The 18,182-nt window shown below is 27.3% G+C and overlaps 2 protein-coding genes across 33 annotated transcripts in view; one reads left to right on the top strand and one right to left on the bottom strand.

Moving 5' to 3' along the window:
- Positions 1-18,182, top strand: part of LOC100164544 (acetylcholine receptor subunit alpha-type acr-16-like) — a 225,096-nt gene that overhangs the window by 93,888 nt on the left and 113,026 nt on the right. The gene's annotated exons all lie outside the window — the stretch shown is intronic.
- Positions 15,806-18,182, bottom strand: part of LOC100162450 (dentin sialophosphoprotein) — a 23,705-nt gene continuing 21,328 nt past the window's right edge. For all 30 annotated transcript variants that reach the window (XM_008191574.3, XM_016809596.2, XM_029487271.1 and 27 more), the window contains 5 exons: positions 17,634-17,693; positions 17,444-17,509; positions 16,200-16,265; positions 16,071-16,109; positions 15,806-15,999 (listed from right to left, as the gene is read on the bottom strand). In XM_008191574.3, coding sequence (XP_008189796.1) covers positions 15,937-15,999; positions 16,071-16,109; positions 16,200-16,265; positions 17,444-17,509; positions 17,634-17,693 — 294 coding nt within the window. In that variant the 3' untranslated portion in view covers positions 15,806-15,936. The remainder of the gene's footprint in view (positions 16,000-16,070; positions 16,110-16,199; positions 16,266-17,443; positions 17,510-17,633; positions 17,694-18,182) is intronic.

The following is an 18,182-nucleotide window of genomic DNA, read 5'->3' as shown; positions in this document are numbered from 1 at the left end:
TCTTATAAATTTATGGTAGGTACCTATAGGTATAGTTAAGTTGATATATGTAATTTTGTTTCATAAATCTTGTAATTTTATATACAAATAATCTCTTATATTTTTTTTCAAAGAACAATGTGTATCATTTTAAATGTACTATAAAAAATAAAATATGATTTTCTTAGAATTTGAAAATTATTTAAGTACTCAGAATCGTTTCTTTTAAATAAAATTACTTAAAAATAATAAATCGTTCATCGGAAAATAATCCAGTCCAAAAATTTTGATTTGTAGATTCAGTATCGAGGAATGAGTGGTTTGGTTTCACAGTTTTTATTTTTATCCTAATTCCAAAGTCACTTTTTCGTAGGTAGCAGAAAAAATAACAAAATATGCTTCTATATTGAGTGTAGTAAGTAGTTCCTAGTGCTAAATGCTTGAAGAGTATGCAATACCTCTGTAGACTGAAAATTAAATAAAGACATTAGCTGTAAAATGTATATTTTTAATTTTACAAATATCTTAGTAATTGTTGTATACCTACAGTAAAACGTTAAATTTGAAACAATTAAAAACGATAAAATATAAGCAAAATTATAGTGTTGGACGAGTATTGTTTTTTAATTTCGAGTCGAGTCGAGTCGAGTTCAAAATTCGAGAACTCGACAAATGCCGAGTATTAAAAAAAATTCGAGCACTCGACAAATTCCGAATATTAAAAAAAATTCGAGTACTCGACAAATGCCGAGTAACAAAAAAAACTCGAGTACACGACAAAATGGTCGAGTATTTTAAATTGTTCTAAAAATATTATATTTTCTTTCATACAGTTATATAATTAATTAAAACTATTGTTATCAATCTAAACTATCATGTATCACCTTCCTGGTATTCATATCGGATATATGGGTTCTTTCAGTTATTTATAGTTTTAACATTTATTTTTCAATAAATTACTATTTATAGTATTTTTAATAATAAAAATAATAACACAAGTTTTGATTCAAAACTAGTACTCGTATTTACAAGTCCAAAGAAAATTTTTCCAAAGTCGAATACTCGACCAACACTACAAAATTACGATAAAAGAATAATGGAGACATGCCCGTTTTTAACTATATAATATAATTATAATTATAACTATATAATATTATTATTATTATTATTATGCAGACTATTTTTAGGTAAACAAGCTTTATCATTGTTTTAAATAATATACATATAAATACAGTTGAACCATCCAACTGTAGGTGTTAGAATTATTTTTTTTTCTTTTAAATATATTCAAATATTTAATTCATTGTATTGAACTGTTAGAGTAAACAGAAAGTGCAGTATATAAATGGTTTGTCCAACTGACATATTAATACATTATGTATAATGAGATATGGTATTCTAAATGCAATTAAATGATTGTACTGACTAAAAATGTCTGAATTTTTTTTTTCAATCTTGTTTTATTGTTGTTGTGTTTGATTTATTACGTCAAAACATGTGGTTATTTGTTGTAGTAAAAGCAGTTATACTTTGAAAACATAAAACCTTTATTTAGAAATGACCGGAGGGATTTAAAAATGTACAATGTAAAAACATACATTAAATATTTTGCCTCGAGTGGAAACGTTTCGTTTAAAAACAATTTTGTTATAGAAATTTAATTTTTTTTAGTTATTGTGGCCACTGTAAAAAGCTAAACAAGCAATTAAAATACATAACTTTATATGGAAAATAAAATCATTAATATCCTATAGACAATTATAATATATTCAGGACACCATGCCTAATACTTAATTAAAAATAAATGTGCCTTAACTAAAATTAAAAAAATAATTTTTTTAAATTTGTTTGGCGCTCAAATCGATCGATTTTTTCTTACAGGTACCTACTGTAAAAAACTATACATTTATTTCAAGTGGATTTGCAACACTACTCAGACCTATTTTATTCGTAAATAAACTCGGTAATCGCAATGGCAATAAGGATATAATATTATTAAAACAGTGTGAACTGTTATATAGATTATTCAAATTCAGGTAATATTTTATTTATTTTTTTTTCGAATTGCTTTTTATTCCACCTCAGAATAGTATGATATTATATTATGCAGTTACATTTGCGGTGTTTTTACAACGATTGATTCCAGACACTTGGAATAATCTATTTTTTTTTCTTGTATCATCCCTGTGTGTTTGAATAAACACATTTTAATATATTCACAATGCAAATAAGGAGCCGCTTGTGATGAGTATAGTACGGTATTTGCTTACCTAATGAGCTGTTGTGTTTTCATTAAAACAATTTCATGCCATGCAGTTAACCACCGAATAAAATGAAAAAGTGATCAGTCAAGTGCGGTGTCTACTATAATATTATTGCAATTAAAACATCACGTAATTTACATACTACAAGAGTGTTGTGCTTGAGACAATTATGTTAAAATAATATTTATGGTACATAGATTGTGTTTAATATTTTAATATTTTCAAAACGTTTTCCTTGGAAAATTTAATAAACAATAGTTAAATAATGAACTTACATAATAATACTATTATGATATTACAAAGGGTTGCATGATATAATAAAAATTAATACTTTGAATTCCAACAACGATCTTCAAATTAAAATAATATACAATAAGTTGGTCAAACTATTATAAATACTATAATCTTTATAAAAATAGAAAAACCAACAAAAATATATTTTCTTATCTTTTCTATATTTGTTTTTATAGTTACAACTTACAAGCAAAACTGATGTAATAGTTTATATACCTATTCAATTATAAAAAGTTATAATAACGATCTAATGTACTTATTAAATTTGAATCCAATAACCATAGTATGCGAAAAACGATGCTGAACGAAGGCGGTCATCAGCCTATAATATTACCAAGTACACCTTATGATACTATTGTGATTCAAGTCATTTATTTTACTATTAGGCATTAATAATACGGTAAGTTAAATTAATTTGTACAAAAAAAATTGAATTTTATGTATGCGGTATACAAGATAATAGTCTCAAGTACCCACGAATAATATTTTTAAATTACAATAAAATAACTTAAACCGTTATTTGAAAATTTCAAATTTCAAACTTCTATAAATAACTCAGAACAAGTCAAAACATTTTGAAAATTTTATCATGTAGGTACAGAAAAATATAAAATAAATATTTGATGAAAATTCCAATAACTTACAGTTATTGGTTTTAGAATAACAACAAAATAATAAAATCTTTAGAATTTGTTGATTTACTGGTGAATATCCGAAATGTCCGATTTCAAACGCTTGTATAAAAATTAATTTGACTTTGCGGCAAATTGTTCGTGTTTTTTAATGTAGGAATATTTAAGGGGAATCTTTTATAAAAATTTCAAATCTTTAGAAATATTTTTATGAATTTTAAAAATAAAATAATTTTCTAATTATCTTGATTTTAAAGAATTTTCTCAACATTATAACTCCAGAAACTAATAAAAATTATGGTGAACTTTTTTTTTTATTTCCACCGATTAAACTTATAAGGACCGCTGTATTATATTTTCAAGTTTTTTGACTGAGTAATACATTTTTTATCGACAATGATTTAAAAAAAAAAATAATAAAACTCGAAATGTTCATATGACTATAAATATCCCAAAAAAGAGTCGCAATATTGAAAAGATGCCGTTAAAACTACTGTAGAAGAACTACAATTTAATCATTTAAAAATTAATAATTTATATTATTTTTCTTAGTATTATTACAAGAATTTTTAAGAAATAATAAAAAATGTCGGGGATATTATTATTATTTTTATGATAATAATTCGATTCGCAATAAGTATTATTTAAAACTTCATGAATTTAATACATTTATATTATATCCCTTATATTATTAAAATTCGTCAATACTTTTTATTATATAGGTTGGGTAACTTATATACAAACTAACCTAACCTAACTAGATATTCCAGTTTTTCGAAAAGAAATATTTCACAGATTAATCCCAGTGTGAAATATGTATTGGCTGTATGAAAACTTAATACTTACATCATATAATGTTATTAATAATAATATTTAATTAACTTCTATTTTAATTAGAGTTTTTAAATGCGTGATTTATACATTTTTTACCTATCGTAAATTGAAAAAAGTTCCAATCAAATATATTTTGTTATAATATAATATATAAAATGTATTGATAAATATTACTTAACTGGAACTTTATTAACTTTTTTTAACAAACCATTGACAGTTAATTTGTTAATAAGAATAAAATCCTACGTTTACACTTCGTAATAAACATTGTAATTGTATGGCTCAAAGGAATTTAATTAATATTATTGATATAAGCCGACAACATGATATTATTGTTACAGAAATGTTTTACAAGAGATTATCGAATTTCTCTCGGGACAGTAACTAATTAACGCAATAATTGTTCTGAATCACTAAAGTCGTGTGATTTCGATTTGACGATGAACCCGTATACTACTATGCAATAATAATATTGTCTTATGATTTAATATTTTAATATTATCATAGTCGAATGAATAAGCGCCCTGGAAACGAATAATAATAATATATTGCCAGTACGATGGTGGTCTAATAATATAAACATGGAATAATGTGCATAATGATTCGCGAACGGACTTGCAGTTATGCAATATATAATATATATTATGGTGAGGCATTATGTGAGGATTAACTTTTAACATCCGTCCTTTCGAAGTGTTTTAAGTATTCATATGCTCACTGCATATAATATTATGCGAGTTAAAGCAGTACTTCCAGGACTATACTAATGGCCTCGGCAGCAGGGAACGTGTCCGTATGATTTTCCGAGACGTGTCCAAACTGAAAAAATAGGCTTATCAATAAATGGGTTTTCTTTTGTTTTTGTTTTTTTTTTTTCAAAAAATATTAATAAAACAAAGGATTTGAATGGGTATTGTTGTCGAAAGGCCAGACATTAGATTTGGCTTTATTTGTGGAAAAAAAAATATTAAGATTTCAATAGTACCTACCTCGGTCCATACTTACACGGTTTTAAGTGTAAAATAAAAAAATTAAATCACTGGGTTTAATGACTAATACCGATAATCAACTCATTGAGTAATACAATGAAACCCCATTTTTGCTTGGGAAAAGTGAAGTTTTGTAAGGTTGCCATATGAAGATAAACCTACCAAATTAGTTGGAGGTAGGCCAATAAAGTAATTTATCATTTGTAGCTTACAATATAGTGCCATTATTTTGCGAAAAAAAAAGAAAAAAATTTGAACACCTTTATTGATCATTATAAATTCAATCTGAAATCAGAATCTTATAAATTTTGATAAAATATTGTTATTTGTACAGAACGAAATACAGTATAGGTGTCTGATAATATTATATTTCATTAACAATTTAAACTACCTACTTTGATTCATTTTTAATAGTTTTAAGAAACTTTTTTCAGACTTTAATATATATGATCATTGATCAATTACCAAGTATACTAATTTTTAAATTATTATTTCTTTAAAATCAATAAATTAGAATGCTATACTATATAATAAGTTATACTTAGAAAGATTATAATTATCATAGCTAGACATCATCGTTTTTTTTTTTAAATTTAAATTTAAATTTAAAAAAAAATTAACAAGTTTATCTTCACTTCTCCACATTTAATTGTGAAAATTGAACACTCTGGATATAAATAATATTGTGAAGGAGTCTGATCATCATATTTTTTTTCAAAATTTAGCTTTGTATAACGTAAGACCTATGTCGCAGGAACATTACCAATGCAGTATAATATACAAAATAATATAGTATTATTAACTGATTTCCACGGTTAAAATATGCAAAAATAATAGATTATATATTATATCATGTATACCGGGTATACCGGGTATACGTATAAGATAAAATAATAACTATTTGATATTTTAACAGCGGGTTGCAGCATTAGAAATAATTACTAAAGAAATTTTAAAAACGATGTTGAATTATTATGGAAGTAGGAAACCTTTAATTATTTCCGTGTTATGATTTTGATTCTCTTAAATTTATAAAAAAAAGTTATGCCCTATATACTGTATAGTATAATATTAATTTTAATTTAATTTTGTTTTTGTTTTTGTATAATTGTTATGCCTTGTTGCTAAACCGTATTCAGCGGATGTTGAGAGATTAATATCATACAATAATACTGAACTAACGGAAGGTCGTTGTTATAACCAGAAACTATTCAAAACATTCGCTTTATATTTAATGAAATGTATGTAATCTTTCCAATTTGGTTCTCATCCAGCTGTTATTAAATGGCTTAGGTACTGACAAACAGAAAACGCATAATAAAGTTCACCCGCTTGCCTTACAACAACAGCGGTATGAAGGTATTTTCCAGAAAGCAAGTCTTATGAGGAATAAAATGAATCAATCAATTTTCAAATAATATACCTATCATACATAAAATAAAATATATTTTGTTAATATTATAGTGTAATTTATTTCATATTTATATTTCATAGGGAAGTATATTCTCTTAGTTTTTAAAATAAAAATAGGCTGGTATAAAATTTTTAATTTGGTTTGAAAGAAAAATTATGATAATATCTAAAGTGTGTAGACAGGGATCATATCAATGTACATAAACAATGTGTTGTACGAATTTTTATAAAAAATAGTTTTAATTTGTCTATCAATTGTATTTAAAATTAAATGAACATGCTAATAATATATCTAATATTGTACTTACTAGCAACATAACCAATGCAATACGTTTTGACTATTTTTATTTCTCAAATAATATGTGCTTTCAGTTATGATTGAGAAGAAAACCAAACTTTATTTTAAAAACAATGTAGCTTCTTAGTTTCAATTTAAAAAGGAAGATGACCTTTAGTGTTATGCACGTATTCAATGTTAATAAAAGTTAGCCAAAACACAATTTTTTATAGTTACCGAGCATTTACTGACTTAGAAAACACTCAAATTCTCTTCTGGGTTACGTTGGAATGAATGAAAGAATGTTTAAATGCCGGTGAAATCAAATTTATAGGATTTTGAATACTCTTGGTGTAAACATTCACAATTTACCTTGTAGATTTTAAATGGCAACATATTTTTTTGGTATGGAATTTGGGTAGGCCTATTTTGTTTTATTTTTATTTCACCGCTGTAATGGTTCTAAAATCATTGTTGACTGAAGAGTCACCCATATTTTTATATGGGTATTTTTCATTTTTATAAAATATACTTTATATCTACTAAATAATAGTAATTAAATTAAATAGTATTAATTAATTTTGTTTTCCGTGTGTCATCAATACATGAGGCTTCACGTGACTTAACCCTCATGTAGCATCGTTTATGGAATCAATAATTGTATACAACTTTGGTATGCTCAGATGCTCTCATGTGACTGAAATCTTACTGTGACGTTTCGACCTTTTTATAGGCTTACTACGCACCCACCACGTAGGTAAGGGGAACATTTACGAGGTGGCCTTCGAGCCGTCCTGAGTGGTCTTCCGAGAAACACGTCGGTAGAACTCGTAGGTTTCTTACAAGTTAATAAAACATTATAATAAATAAGAAGAGGAGAGGTGACACTACATTTATGAAATACCTAACATAAAAGAGAATTTTGGCAGGTAATTAGGTGGTATATTTTACACGATGTGATAAAAATAATATTTTGATAATGAAGAAATTTACAATTTTGAGTATATAATATAAAAATGCTCATCACAAGATGAATAATAATGTGGAAAACATGACAGATACAGTTAAAAGTACAATATTCATAAAAATGTTCATCGCAAGATGAATAATAATATTTTATGGTGCATGGCAGGTGAAAATTAAGTATTCAATTTTTTAACAGTGTCGCAAGACAATACATTACGCTTATAATAAAAAAAAATGATATTAAATAAAATGTATGGCACGTGGCAAATCGAATGAACTATACAATTTTTTTAACATACCCTATGGGTCGCGGGGATACTTGTAGATAAACATTATCCACACCACAGACGTGATATTATTGGTCATCGGCTCCACCGGGTCTCGGGAACATCGGAATCGGCGCTTTGCACGAGAACACAAACCACGTGTTAGGTTAGGTTAGGTTGAAAAAAACCACGAAGAGATCAGGCCTTGTGGCAACATCATATACTAGGTGAGACGTGTACCAGTGCAAAGTATGCACAAATAAGGGGGTGTTTGGGGGAATGGTGTATTTGCGACTGACCACTTGACATGTTGATTGGTAATTGGCTTCGGCCATCAGGGCACACGGCGATGTTCTTAACCCACCATTTTTGGTGCGTCCAATGATGTGAATAGCACGGCCAACAGCAGCGGTCGACCATGAGGTTGTGGAAATGAAATTCGGCGTCCCAAGAGACGTGGTAGTACGTGTTTGCTAGTCAGAGGTCTTGGAAAAAGTGTATTGAGTCGGCGGAGGTGTTCCAGGCCGTTGGGCTGTCGTGGCGAATTTAGCAGTGGCGTGGGTGGGAGTCATAAGTGTCGTCTTGCGAGGGGCAGTGTATAGTTAATTAGGGAAACAGTTGCTCGCTGTGTGCGCGTACCGGCGGCGTCGGCAACTATAGAAAATTGTGGTCAGGTATACTGTTGCTGACGAAATTGGATAACACAATTTTATCAACAATTGGCAATCACGACCAACTAAATTATTAAATACTTATGGGTTAAAAATTAAAAGTTTTTTAAAACATTCGAACGCGTATACCGTACACAGGTATTGTCCCGTTAAAACGTGCGCGATCAAATTATGAAAATGGTAATATATGCGCGCAATCGTACATTACCAAATATATCAAGTTTATATAACAGCATTCGTTGATATAATTGTTGCAAAGCAAAGAAGAATAATGTATTTTTATGTAAAAATAAATAAACCAAAACATTTAGTACAATATTTTTGTTCATTATATTGCATACAAAGTAATGAATTGGTAAATTAAAATTAAAATGATTAAATAATTCCTGGGACAACGATATTTAACTATACAATTTGTTGATATTACATAAATGTGATTGAACTTAAACAACTTATAAGATCGTAAATATATAATATGGTGTTTATTTGGTATAAATTAGTTTATTTGCGTAAGATAAGTTTAATACCATGTACTGCATGTGTTACCAATTAAAACTATAACAAAAAGAAAAATAATATATAATGCTTTATGAGAGAAGGAGAATACAGAAGAATAAAATGACGAATGATATAAAATATAACGACCTAGTGTAAACAAAGTAACACTGTATAACAACATAATATTTAATTTTTTTTTAAGTAAACAATCTATACATTAATTGTATGCACAATAAGCTTATGTGGTAAGAGTATTATAATGGCTTGACATTTTGAGTAAGAAGCCAAGCCCATTGACGACACTTAGCTTGATCAAAATAATATCAATATCAATTTTTATTATTATTTAATGTATAGGCAGTCAATTTAATAAATATTGTATTCTTTAACCCTTAAAAATTACGAATTCTAAGTCATTAACTGCTGCTATTAGATTATTCCGTACATCAAACCTTATACCATTGAAAATGAATGACAGTGATAAACAATATTTTTTTAATATCTTTATTGTTTTATTACAACATTTAACTATTGGATACTATAATAATATATTAGTTGGTATCTAATATTTATTTATATTAGATACCACTAGTATAAATCGAAATAGAAATTTCGAAATCAAGATTCCACGATTTATATTTGATTAAGAATACGATACCTATTTACTATTTAGTATATTATCACATTCATACCTTCCACGGGGAATACCAGCCAACGGACCAGAATAATAAATTTATTTTACAAAAGCAACATTTAAAAAGGCGTTTGTTCTAATCTGTATACAGTAGAAACTCGATTATCCTAACTCCCTACCAACGATTTAACAAATATCAAATGCAATTTACGTAGCCGAACGCCAATTATAAGCGTTGTATCTATAGCTTGTAGATCATGGATTTATGGTATAATAAATTAATGTATAATATTATAATAGTTCAATATTAATACTAATACTAGGGCTCGAATGATACAGATTTAGCTATATATTATATGCTATAATATGCTCTCGATTTATAGCAGGTCAACCTAAAAACCTGGGCTATACAATGTTGAGTTTAAAAATCTAAAATGTAATATACAATATACATATTTTGCATATTTCGTAAATTTTAAGGAAAAAGTGCATATTCCTTGAGTTTCATACTATTATTATGCATATGTATTTGATATTTTCTAGACAAGAGTCCCTAATGGGTGGCTACTTAAATCATACCTTTCATGTTAGACACTCTTATCATATAAACTTGTTGAGCTAATTTTTTTTTATAGATTGTTTATTTCAAATAAAAATATAAAAAAAATATAAATATATTTTCTAATAAAATATATAATAAAATACAATAAGATATGACATAGGTAGTCATAAAAATGATTATATACTGAACATTCACATTATGAGTATAGTTTATGGCAACATGGCAAATATTTATAATATAATATAATGCACAGGTAGACAAAATTCCGTGACGTTACAAGTGGTTTATTAATTAATACGGAAATACAAATGATACCCGAGCACTCCTCCCCCGTAAATTTGCTTACAATTTTAAAATTTTTAGTTGTGCCTATTAAAATATAAAAATTGTGTTTCTTTCAAAACATAATATCGTTTAGATTTAGATTTAATTCATATGGACACACAATACACTTTTAACATAATATACTGATTCTCGTTTATAAAGAAGACACTTACAGCACACCTTTAACTTGTCCGTTTATAGGAAAGTGGTAATATTTAAAAGGGTGTATTATTTAAAAATTCTGAATTATTCAGAATCGTTATTAGCTGTGTTTTTATCAAAAGTAACCGTTTGACGTAATATCGAATGTTCTAGAACATTTTAGCTTCTGCATATACCAACGAACGTACCTATTTCTATATTCGATGGTCATGACACAGTATCGAATAGTCTAGAATCAACACTATTTAGTAAATTAATAAAACCGGCTAGCGTATTATTTGACACTCGCAGGCTGCATATACAGTAGTTATCACTCGTCCTAAATGTCCTATAAAGATAACAAATCGACGTTAAAAATATAGCAAATTGACAGTGAAAACCACCCAGGCATCATCTGGCATCTGCACACAATCCCAGATTTTAGTTTTAAAGTTAAAAATCAGAGCTATATTGTATAATATACAATGATGAAAATATTACTAAAATATAGTTATTACTTATTACCTAATATTTATCAGTTTAGAACCAATACTAAGTACCTAAGCTTTTCAAAAAATTTGAATTTAACAATGTTTAAACATGGATATTTTGAAAATCTAAAATCTAAAATATTGATTTGGTGTGTTAAAATTTTGTTTTAAAACATACCGATCTAACGTGTAACTAAATGTACAATGTAATCTGTTAATTATGATGGTATGTAATTGCTAATAATTTAATTTTTTGTTTCTTTTTACAGGTAAATATATGAATACATGTAATCGTTATTCAAGACAAAATAAAAAATTCGAAAATCAAGCTGTCGTTTGCAAATACAGTTTATTTTAAATTGTAAGTATAATATTAAATTATGAAAAAGTGTACGATAATGACGGGTTTGGTATGATATAATTATTTAAATATAAGTACTGTGCGACAGGGCTGCACACGAAACCTTTTGAAAAGATAAAAAGATGAGAGAGTTTAAACAACGGTATTATATAATGCATCGTAATATAAAACGCCGAATCGCGTAAACAAACAACAAGTACGTACCTAAATAATATACCTATATTGTGTTTCAACAAAATATGATGATTATTCGCAACGAATAACGATAAATAGATGAATGGAATAATAATGACCTGGCAGCAAGGCTGTGGCAGAAAAAAAATTTCGAAGGAGGGTCCAAATTTTTTTAATATGAACATTTGTCGTTTTTACGTTAAAAATATAAAAACTCTCGTTCATTTTTTTTAAACGTTTTGGGGGGAGTTGCGGCGTTGCCTGGACCGTGGTGAACTTGCAGCGAAGCTGCTGGAGGCGATGACGTCGTTGCCCACGCGGAAAGTTGACGGTGTGTCGCGAGCCGAGAGTGGAACGTTTGTCGCGAACTCGTGCGTGAGTAATGGCGAAATTCACGATCCAGATATTATTATGACGTAGATTTACGACAACGTTACTAATTGAGCGTTCTACGGTTAGACCGGAAAGGACTTGCTGTGTACGACAGACTATACGCAGCACATCCGATCGTAAGTCGGATGGCGCTCAAAACATGAAACGTCGAAGTGTATCGGACCGAACACGATCGAAACGATAATACAAATGAACAAGGGAGACACGTCAGGCCTGAACGAGCGGAGACATTGACGGCGGCGGCAGCGGTGCACCGGTTTGCAAGGTCCCCCCACCCCCAGAATGGAATAATATAATTATGAATTCTTAACTTTCACAACTCATATTATTATGTTGGGTTTTGGGGACTTCATGCATTTCCGTGTTTTTTTGTAAGTGATCGTAGATTATTCTATAGATAAGTTTTAAAAATTTGTTTTATGAAATGGCGAAATTAAATACAAAGTTTGCATTTGCACATTCCGTCATATTTTAGGAAATGGGCATATTTGAGAAATTTTTAACATATTTCACATTTTTTATATTTAAAATTGTTGGGAAAATAATATTTGGATAACATTCAAGAATATATTTTTTTTAAATAAATAATGTTTGGGTCAAAAAAATGTTTCGATTTTCAACTTCAGTATTTTTTTCGGTGGGAAAGTGAATTCAGTTGGTACATTGGATCAAAATTCCCAGTAGTTTTCAAAAGCACCGAAATACAGAAAAACAATTAAGCAAAAACTGGAATTTTTCCACAAAATCGATTTTGGTTTTTGCCTTTTGGTGTAAATCTAAGACATATGACCATAGATTCATGCAATTTTAACTGAATTCAACATTTTCTATACACCATAAAACTTTCAAAATATTTTGACTTATTTTGAGCTGTTTACGGACATTTTCATTTTAAAATTTTTTTACGTGTTTTATCTATTAATGTCAATAAAATTTTAGTCGTTGGGTAAAAAAGGTTGAAAATTTAATACGAGGCTACTAATATATGGCTGTAGTTGAAAAATATTAAAAATAATTGCAATGTTAAATTTATTTAAATATTTAAAATATTATTCAATTGTAAAAATACGGATAATAAAACCAGATAAAATATTTGAAAAGAAAATTAATGTACCATATTTTTTTTTGAGGTGTGTAGGTATTATTGTATTATATGGTACTTTATTAAAATGTATTATGACATTTTTAAAACCGATATTACACGTGAGTGCTTATTTGCACTCGTCTCGGTTCACTCACCTTGGTACAATATTATGTTGTGTTCCTATTTCAAATTCGATAGCAACCATAAATCATAGCGTTCATTTAAAATGATTCTAAAAGCAAAACTTAGCTTTTGTCATTTTTGAAATTGTTAGTTCGAATAAAATATATTTATTAAGTATCAATTTTCGATGTATGTTTACATTTTATATTATTACAGTAATTAAGATTTGTTTATAAGGTACTACACTACTACTACCTATTATATTTTAACATTTTAAATGTATTGGATAGTAAAATAAAATTTAACAAAATTACATTAACAATCTGATTTACTTAATTATTTATTTTGTTATAATATATTTGAATAGTTACCAAAACTAAACATGGTCATTTTCTTCCAAAAATGAGGTATATAGTCTTAATCCACAATAATCAAAATAAAAATGTAATATGAAACTCATCGAATTTTTGAGAGAATTAATTTAAATTGGCTTTACAATATCATGTTTTTTTTAACCAGATATTATGGTTTTGGGCTGGGTATAACTTTTGTTTCTAGTCAATGCTCTTTGCAGATAAAAAATATCTAGTAGTATTCTACTTATTATATTATATGCAATGGTTTTTTATGTGTTTATCTTGCTGTTTTAGAGCAGAAAAAATACATCTATATTCATCTTTGAGGTCGGTTTCTGGTAGCAAATTTGATCTAGCTAGTGGGTTTATCCTATTACCTCTCTTAACAAACGAGAGGAACTACCAAAAAGTAATAGCTTTCTTAAAAATTTAAACATTGGGAAAAAATCACGTAGGTGTACAAACACAGATAACGTTCTTACCATTAAGTTATATAATAAGTGGCTTGACATATCGTGTAAGCACCAGCATCCAATTTACGATAAACAAACTATTTCTTTATGACATAATCAATTATCAAACTATTCAACTTTCAAAGTTATCGATATTTACGAGGATATTTATACATGAATATCTTAATTGTAATGATTCAAACAGGGATTGCTCTCAACATTTTAAACATAGTTAATTATATTTTGTATGAATATTCAAGAAAATGGTCTACATTTTCAATTATTTTTATCGAGAACACAATAATTTAGTAAAAAACTACTAACGACTTTTTTTGAACTATTTATGGACATTTTAAATTTTCTTTTTTTTCTATAAATGTCGATAAAAATTGTTTTGCTTGGTCAAAAGGTTTGAAAATATTATATGAAGTTCCTCAACAATTATTGTTCATATACCAAAAATATCGGAAATACATCTGTTTTTTTTTTATAAGCATATGAAGTTCAAATGTTGACAAAATGTATTAAAATCGTTCTAATTTACCGCAACTATTGCAGTATGGATCGCCAACATTTTCCAATAAGTGGGCTAGGCCTACATACAAATCGTATATACCTGGTGATCGACCACTATTTGTTGAGGGTTATAAGTTATATTATTTTTATTTTTACATGCAGCATAATTATATTCTTTTATTATTTCATCTTAGAAAAATAATTGTGTTGTCCTTCACTAATAATTACTTTACTTTGTATCTATATGAAGCGTAAAAGTGTGTTTGAGTCTTAAAATTTATGACTAATCACGTCATCAACAGATATTGTTAAAATTCATTTTTAATACCGTCGCCCAATATTCCTCTAGAGATCTAAATTCCACCCCTGATCACGACCCTTGCGTGACCCACTTAGACACCTACCGTATAGTAGACTCATTGATAGACTGGTTGACAACATTTGTCCACCTTGTTTTTTTACCTAATTAATGATAATGAGTATTTTTTTTCATAACTTTTATAGTAAGTATTATAACTTGAATTTGCTATTTACTAATATATTAAAAACATTTTAACAGTCTAATGATGAAATGACTCCAACAAGGTAACAAAAACTAGTTCTCCACGATCAAGTTTTAGTGTTGGCCCCCTTAAATCCCCCCCCCCCCCACCTTATGAAATCATCTTTGATACGACCTTGCGTGTAGCTCAATAAATGATTATTTTATATTATTATCTTTCTTATGAGTTATGATAGAGTATAAAATAAAAATTTAAGATATTGAACATTTTAGCTAACCTAATCCAAACTACACCATTAGTCCCAAAAAGCTGTTTTAAACATGACATATTGGCTGTTTCACTATTAAACCAACTGTTTTTGTGTCAAATAAATCAAAATAATTTTTACAAGCTACTGAACTAATTCATGACATTTTTAATTGTGATATTTCCAATGCATATTGTACCTATCTATTGGCTATAGATTCTCTATAGGTACCCATATACCTAACTATACACTAACTACCTTAAATATCAGAGTATTATTAAGTGTTATTATATAATTTAAAATATAACATTTTACTTTTTTAGGTACCATAGTAACGCACAAAATAAATTTAACACAGATATTAGTTTAGATTACGATAAATTGTATTTAAAATTTTATTGACTCTTATAAGATACTGACAAATATAATACTCAATATAGACAATAGCAACATAATATTATAATATTAGACACTACTGCACTTTACAGTAATTTATTGACAGTCGCATTTGGAGTAGTCTTCCTCTTCTTCTTGACTATCATTTTTGCTATAATTCTACAAGGTATAAGATAAACCTATGTTAAATACATTTCAACTGAGTTAAAAATTAAAATTTAACTGCTTACCAAATTGCGCTCAATCTGATTCGATTCTGATTTTCGGTTCTTAAAAAAAAATTATACGCATTTGGTTAAATTACGATTAATACAAATTGTATTATATTATTATGAAATGATAAAAATAATATTATTTACCGCTATGTTCATTTCCTTTTTACCTTCTGAGATGCGAGTAGAAGAAGATTTCGATTGTTCCATTTTCTAAATAAAAGACTCAATTAATATCTATATGAATTAATATGTTAAAAATACAAATATTATTTTATGTTTACCGTAAACAGTTTACGTATTTATAATCTGCTTTAACCGCATATACCTAATAATATTCTATATACGGTTCTAAATATTATTTTCATATGTCTTACAAGCATATAATTTAATGCAAAGTTTCACAACAAAAAATATATCATGAAAATGTAGTTAAATTAAAAAACTTAAAAAAAATTGAAATTAAATTTTTGAATGGGTACCTATTTTAAAAAGTTTATATTTTATCAAAAACTAGTGTTTTTATGTTAGTATTATCATATTATCTATAGAAGTACTGAGCATTTTTCAACTATTACTCTCAAAATACCAACTGGATTTTCCATGAGAAACTACCCTTAAATTTGAATAGTGAAGATTTTTTTCTACTCCAAATCGTGATCACGATCACTTAAAAGTACCACACACACACACACACACATATCACTGCCAAACGAATAATACATACATCGAATCCTTCATTCTATAAATGGAAACTTCAAAAATTTTAAAAATTTAATTGTATAAAATTTTTTTTTTTTTTTTTTTTGGAATTATTTATGATATCAAGTTGAATTTTTGCTATAGATTACTGTGTAAAAACCCACATTTGAATATACCATTGATTTTACACATAGATACATAGGGTGAACAGGATACCTTTGGGACATACTGTGTGTGTATACAATATAAATATATATTCACTTTGTATGATTAATTTATTGTTTATTCATGGATGTTAGTATATAAATTATTATTCTTACTACAATAAATATCTGAGTGTTAACTCAAACAAAGTAAATGTATATATAATATAATATTTTAGACATTGAATGATACAATGTTAATTTATGAGCATATACTATAAATTATAAGGCACTTTATAGTGGCTCACTTTATTATGTATTTTTAAATACATTTCTGTTTCTCTTTTAAACATTTTCACGAATAACTTATGAATTAAAATTGTGTTTCCACAAATCCTAATAAAAATGTTAATTAATTATCATTATTTTTTTACAGTGTTTTAAAATAAATAAAAACGGTTTTAGTTTTTATTTTTTATTCCAAAAATATAAATAATGTATTCAAGCGATGTTAATAAATTATGGTAAAAAAATATTGTAATTTACCGCTTTTTCCATTGCATTTTTACCTCCTTGGCTGTACGATAAAGACGCCGAGGATTTTTCATTTTTCTAGAAAATTAAAAATGATTATTTAAAGCAAAAAGAACACGGGATATCGACACTTTAGGAACATAGTGCACAACATAGTGTAAATGTTTTATTCTTTATGCAAAGTAATTTCAATTACAATTACCATAATTTTGTTTGATTCTCCACGTGCAGAATTTGACTTTGCAATGCTTCGTTGATAACCCTGCACAATACGAATCGATAAAATAAAAAATAAAAATCAATAAACATTATACTATTTCAAACTTTAAATGTGGGTAATATCTGTAAGAAATAAATACTAATAACTAACTCGTATACAATTATTTATTTTGTAGAGATTTAACAAATATTATGTACCTATAATTATATTGAAAGCAGTAAACTATATTATTCATTTCAAAAATGGTTATTTAGTAACATTATTAAAATAAGGTGTATCACCATTCACATTTCACATACTATATATTTTATTATATTATAGTATTTAGCAAGGCTGGGCATTAACGAGTTAAAAAGTTAAAGTTAAGTTAATAAGTTAATTTTATATTAACGTTTTAACTTAACTGTTAACTTACTAAATTTCTTTTTTAATTAGGTAACGTGAAATTAACGAGTTAATTTTTCATTTCAAGAAGTAAGTTAAGTTAATTTATTTTGTTTTTAATTTTATCATATTTCACTACTTCAGTAT

This window comes from Acyrthosiphon pisum, chromosome A1 (genome assembly GCF_005508785.2).
Source record: "Acyrthosiphon pisum isolate AL4f chromosome A1, pea_aphid_22Mar2018_4r6ur, whole genome shotgun sequence".
Lineage (NCBI taxonomy): Eukaryota > Metazoa > Arthropoda > Insecta > Hemiptera > Aphididae > Acyrthosiphon > Acyrthosiphon pisum.
The sequence above is the reverse complement of the archived record's forward strand: the minus strand, read 5'-3'. Positions and strand labels throughout refer to the sequence as shown.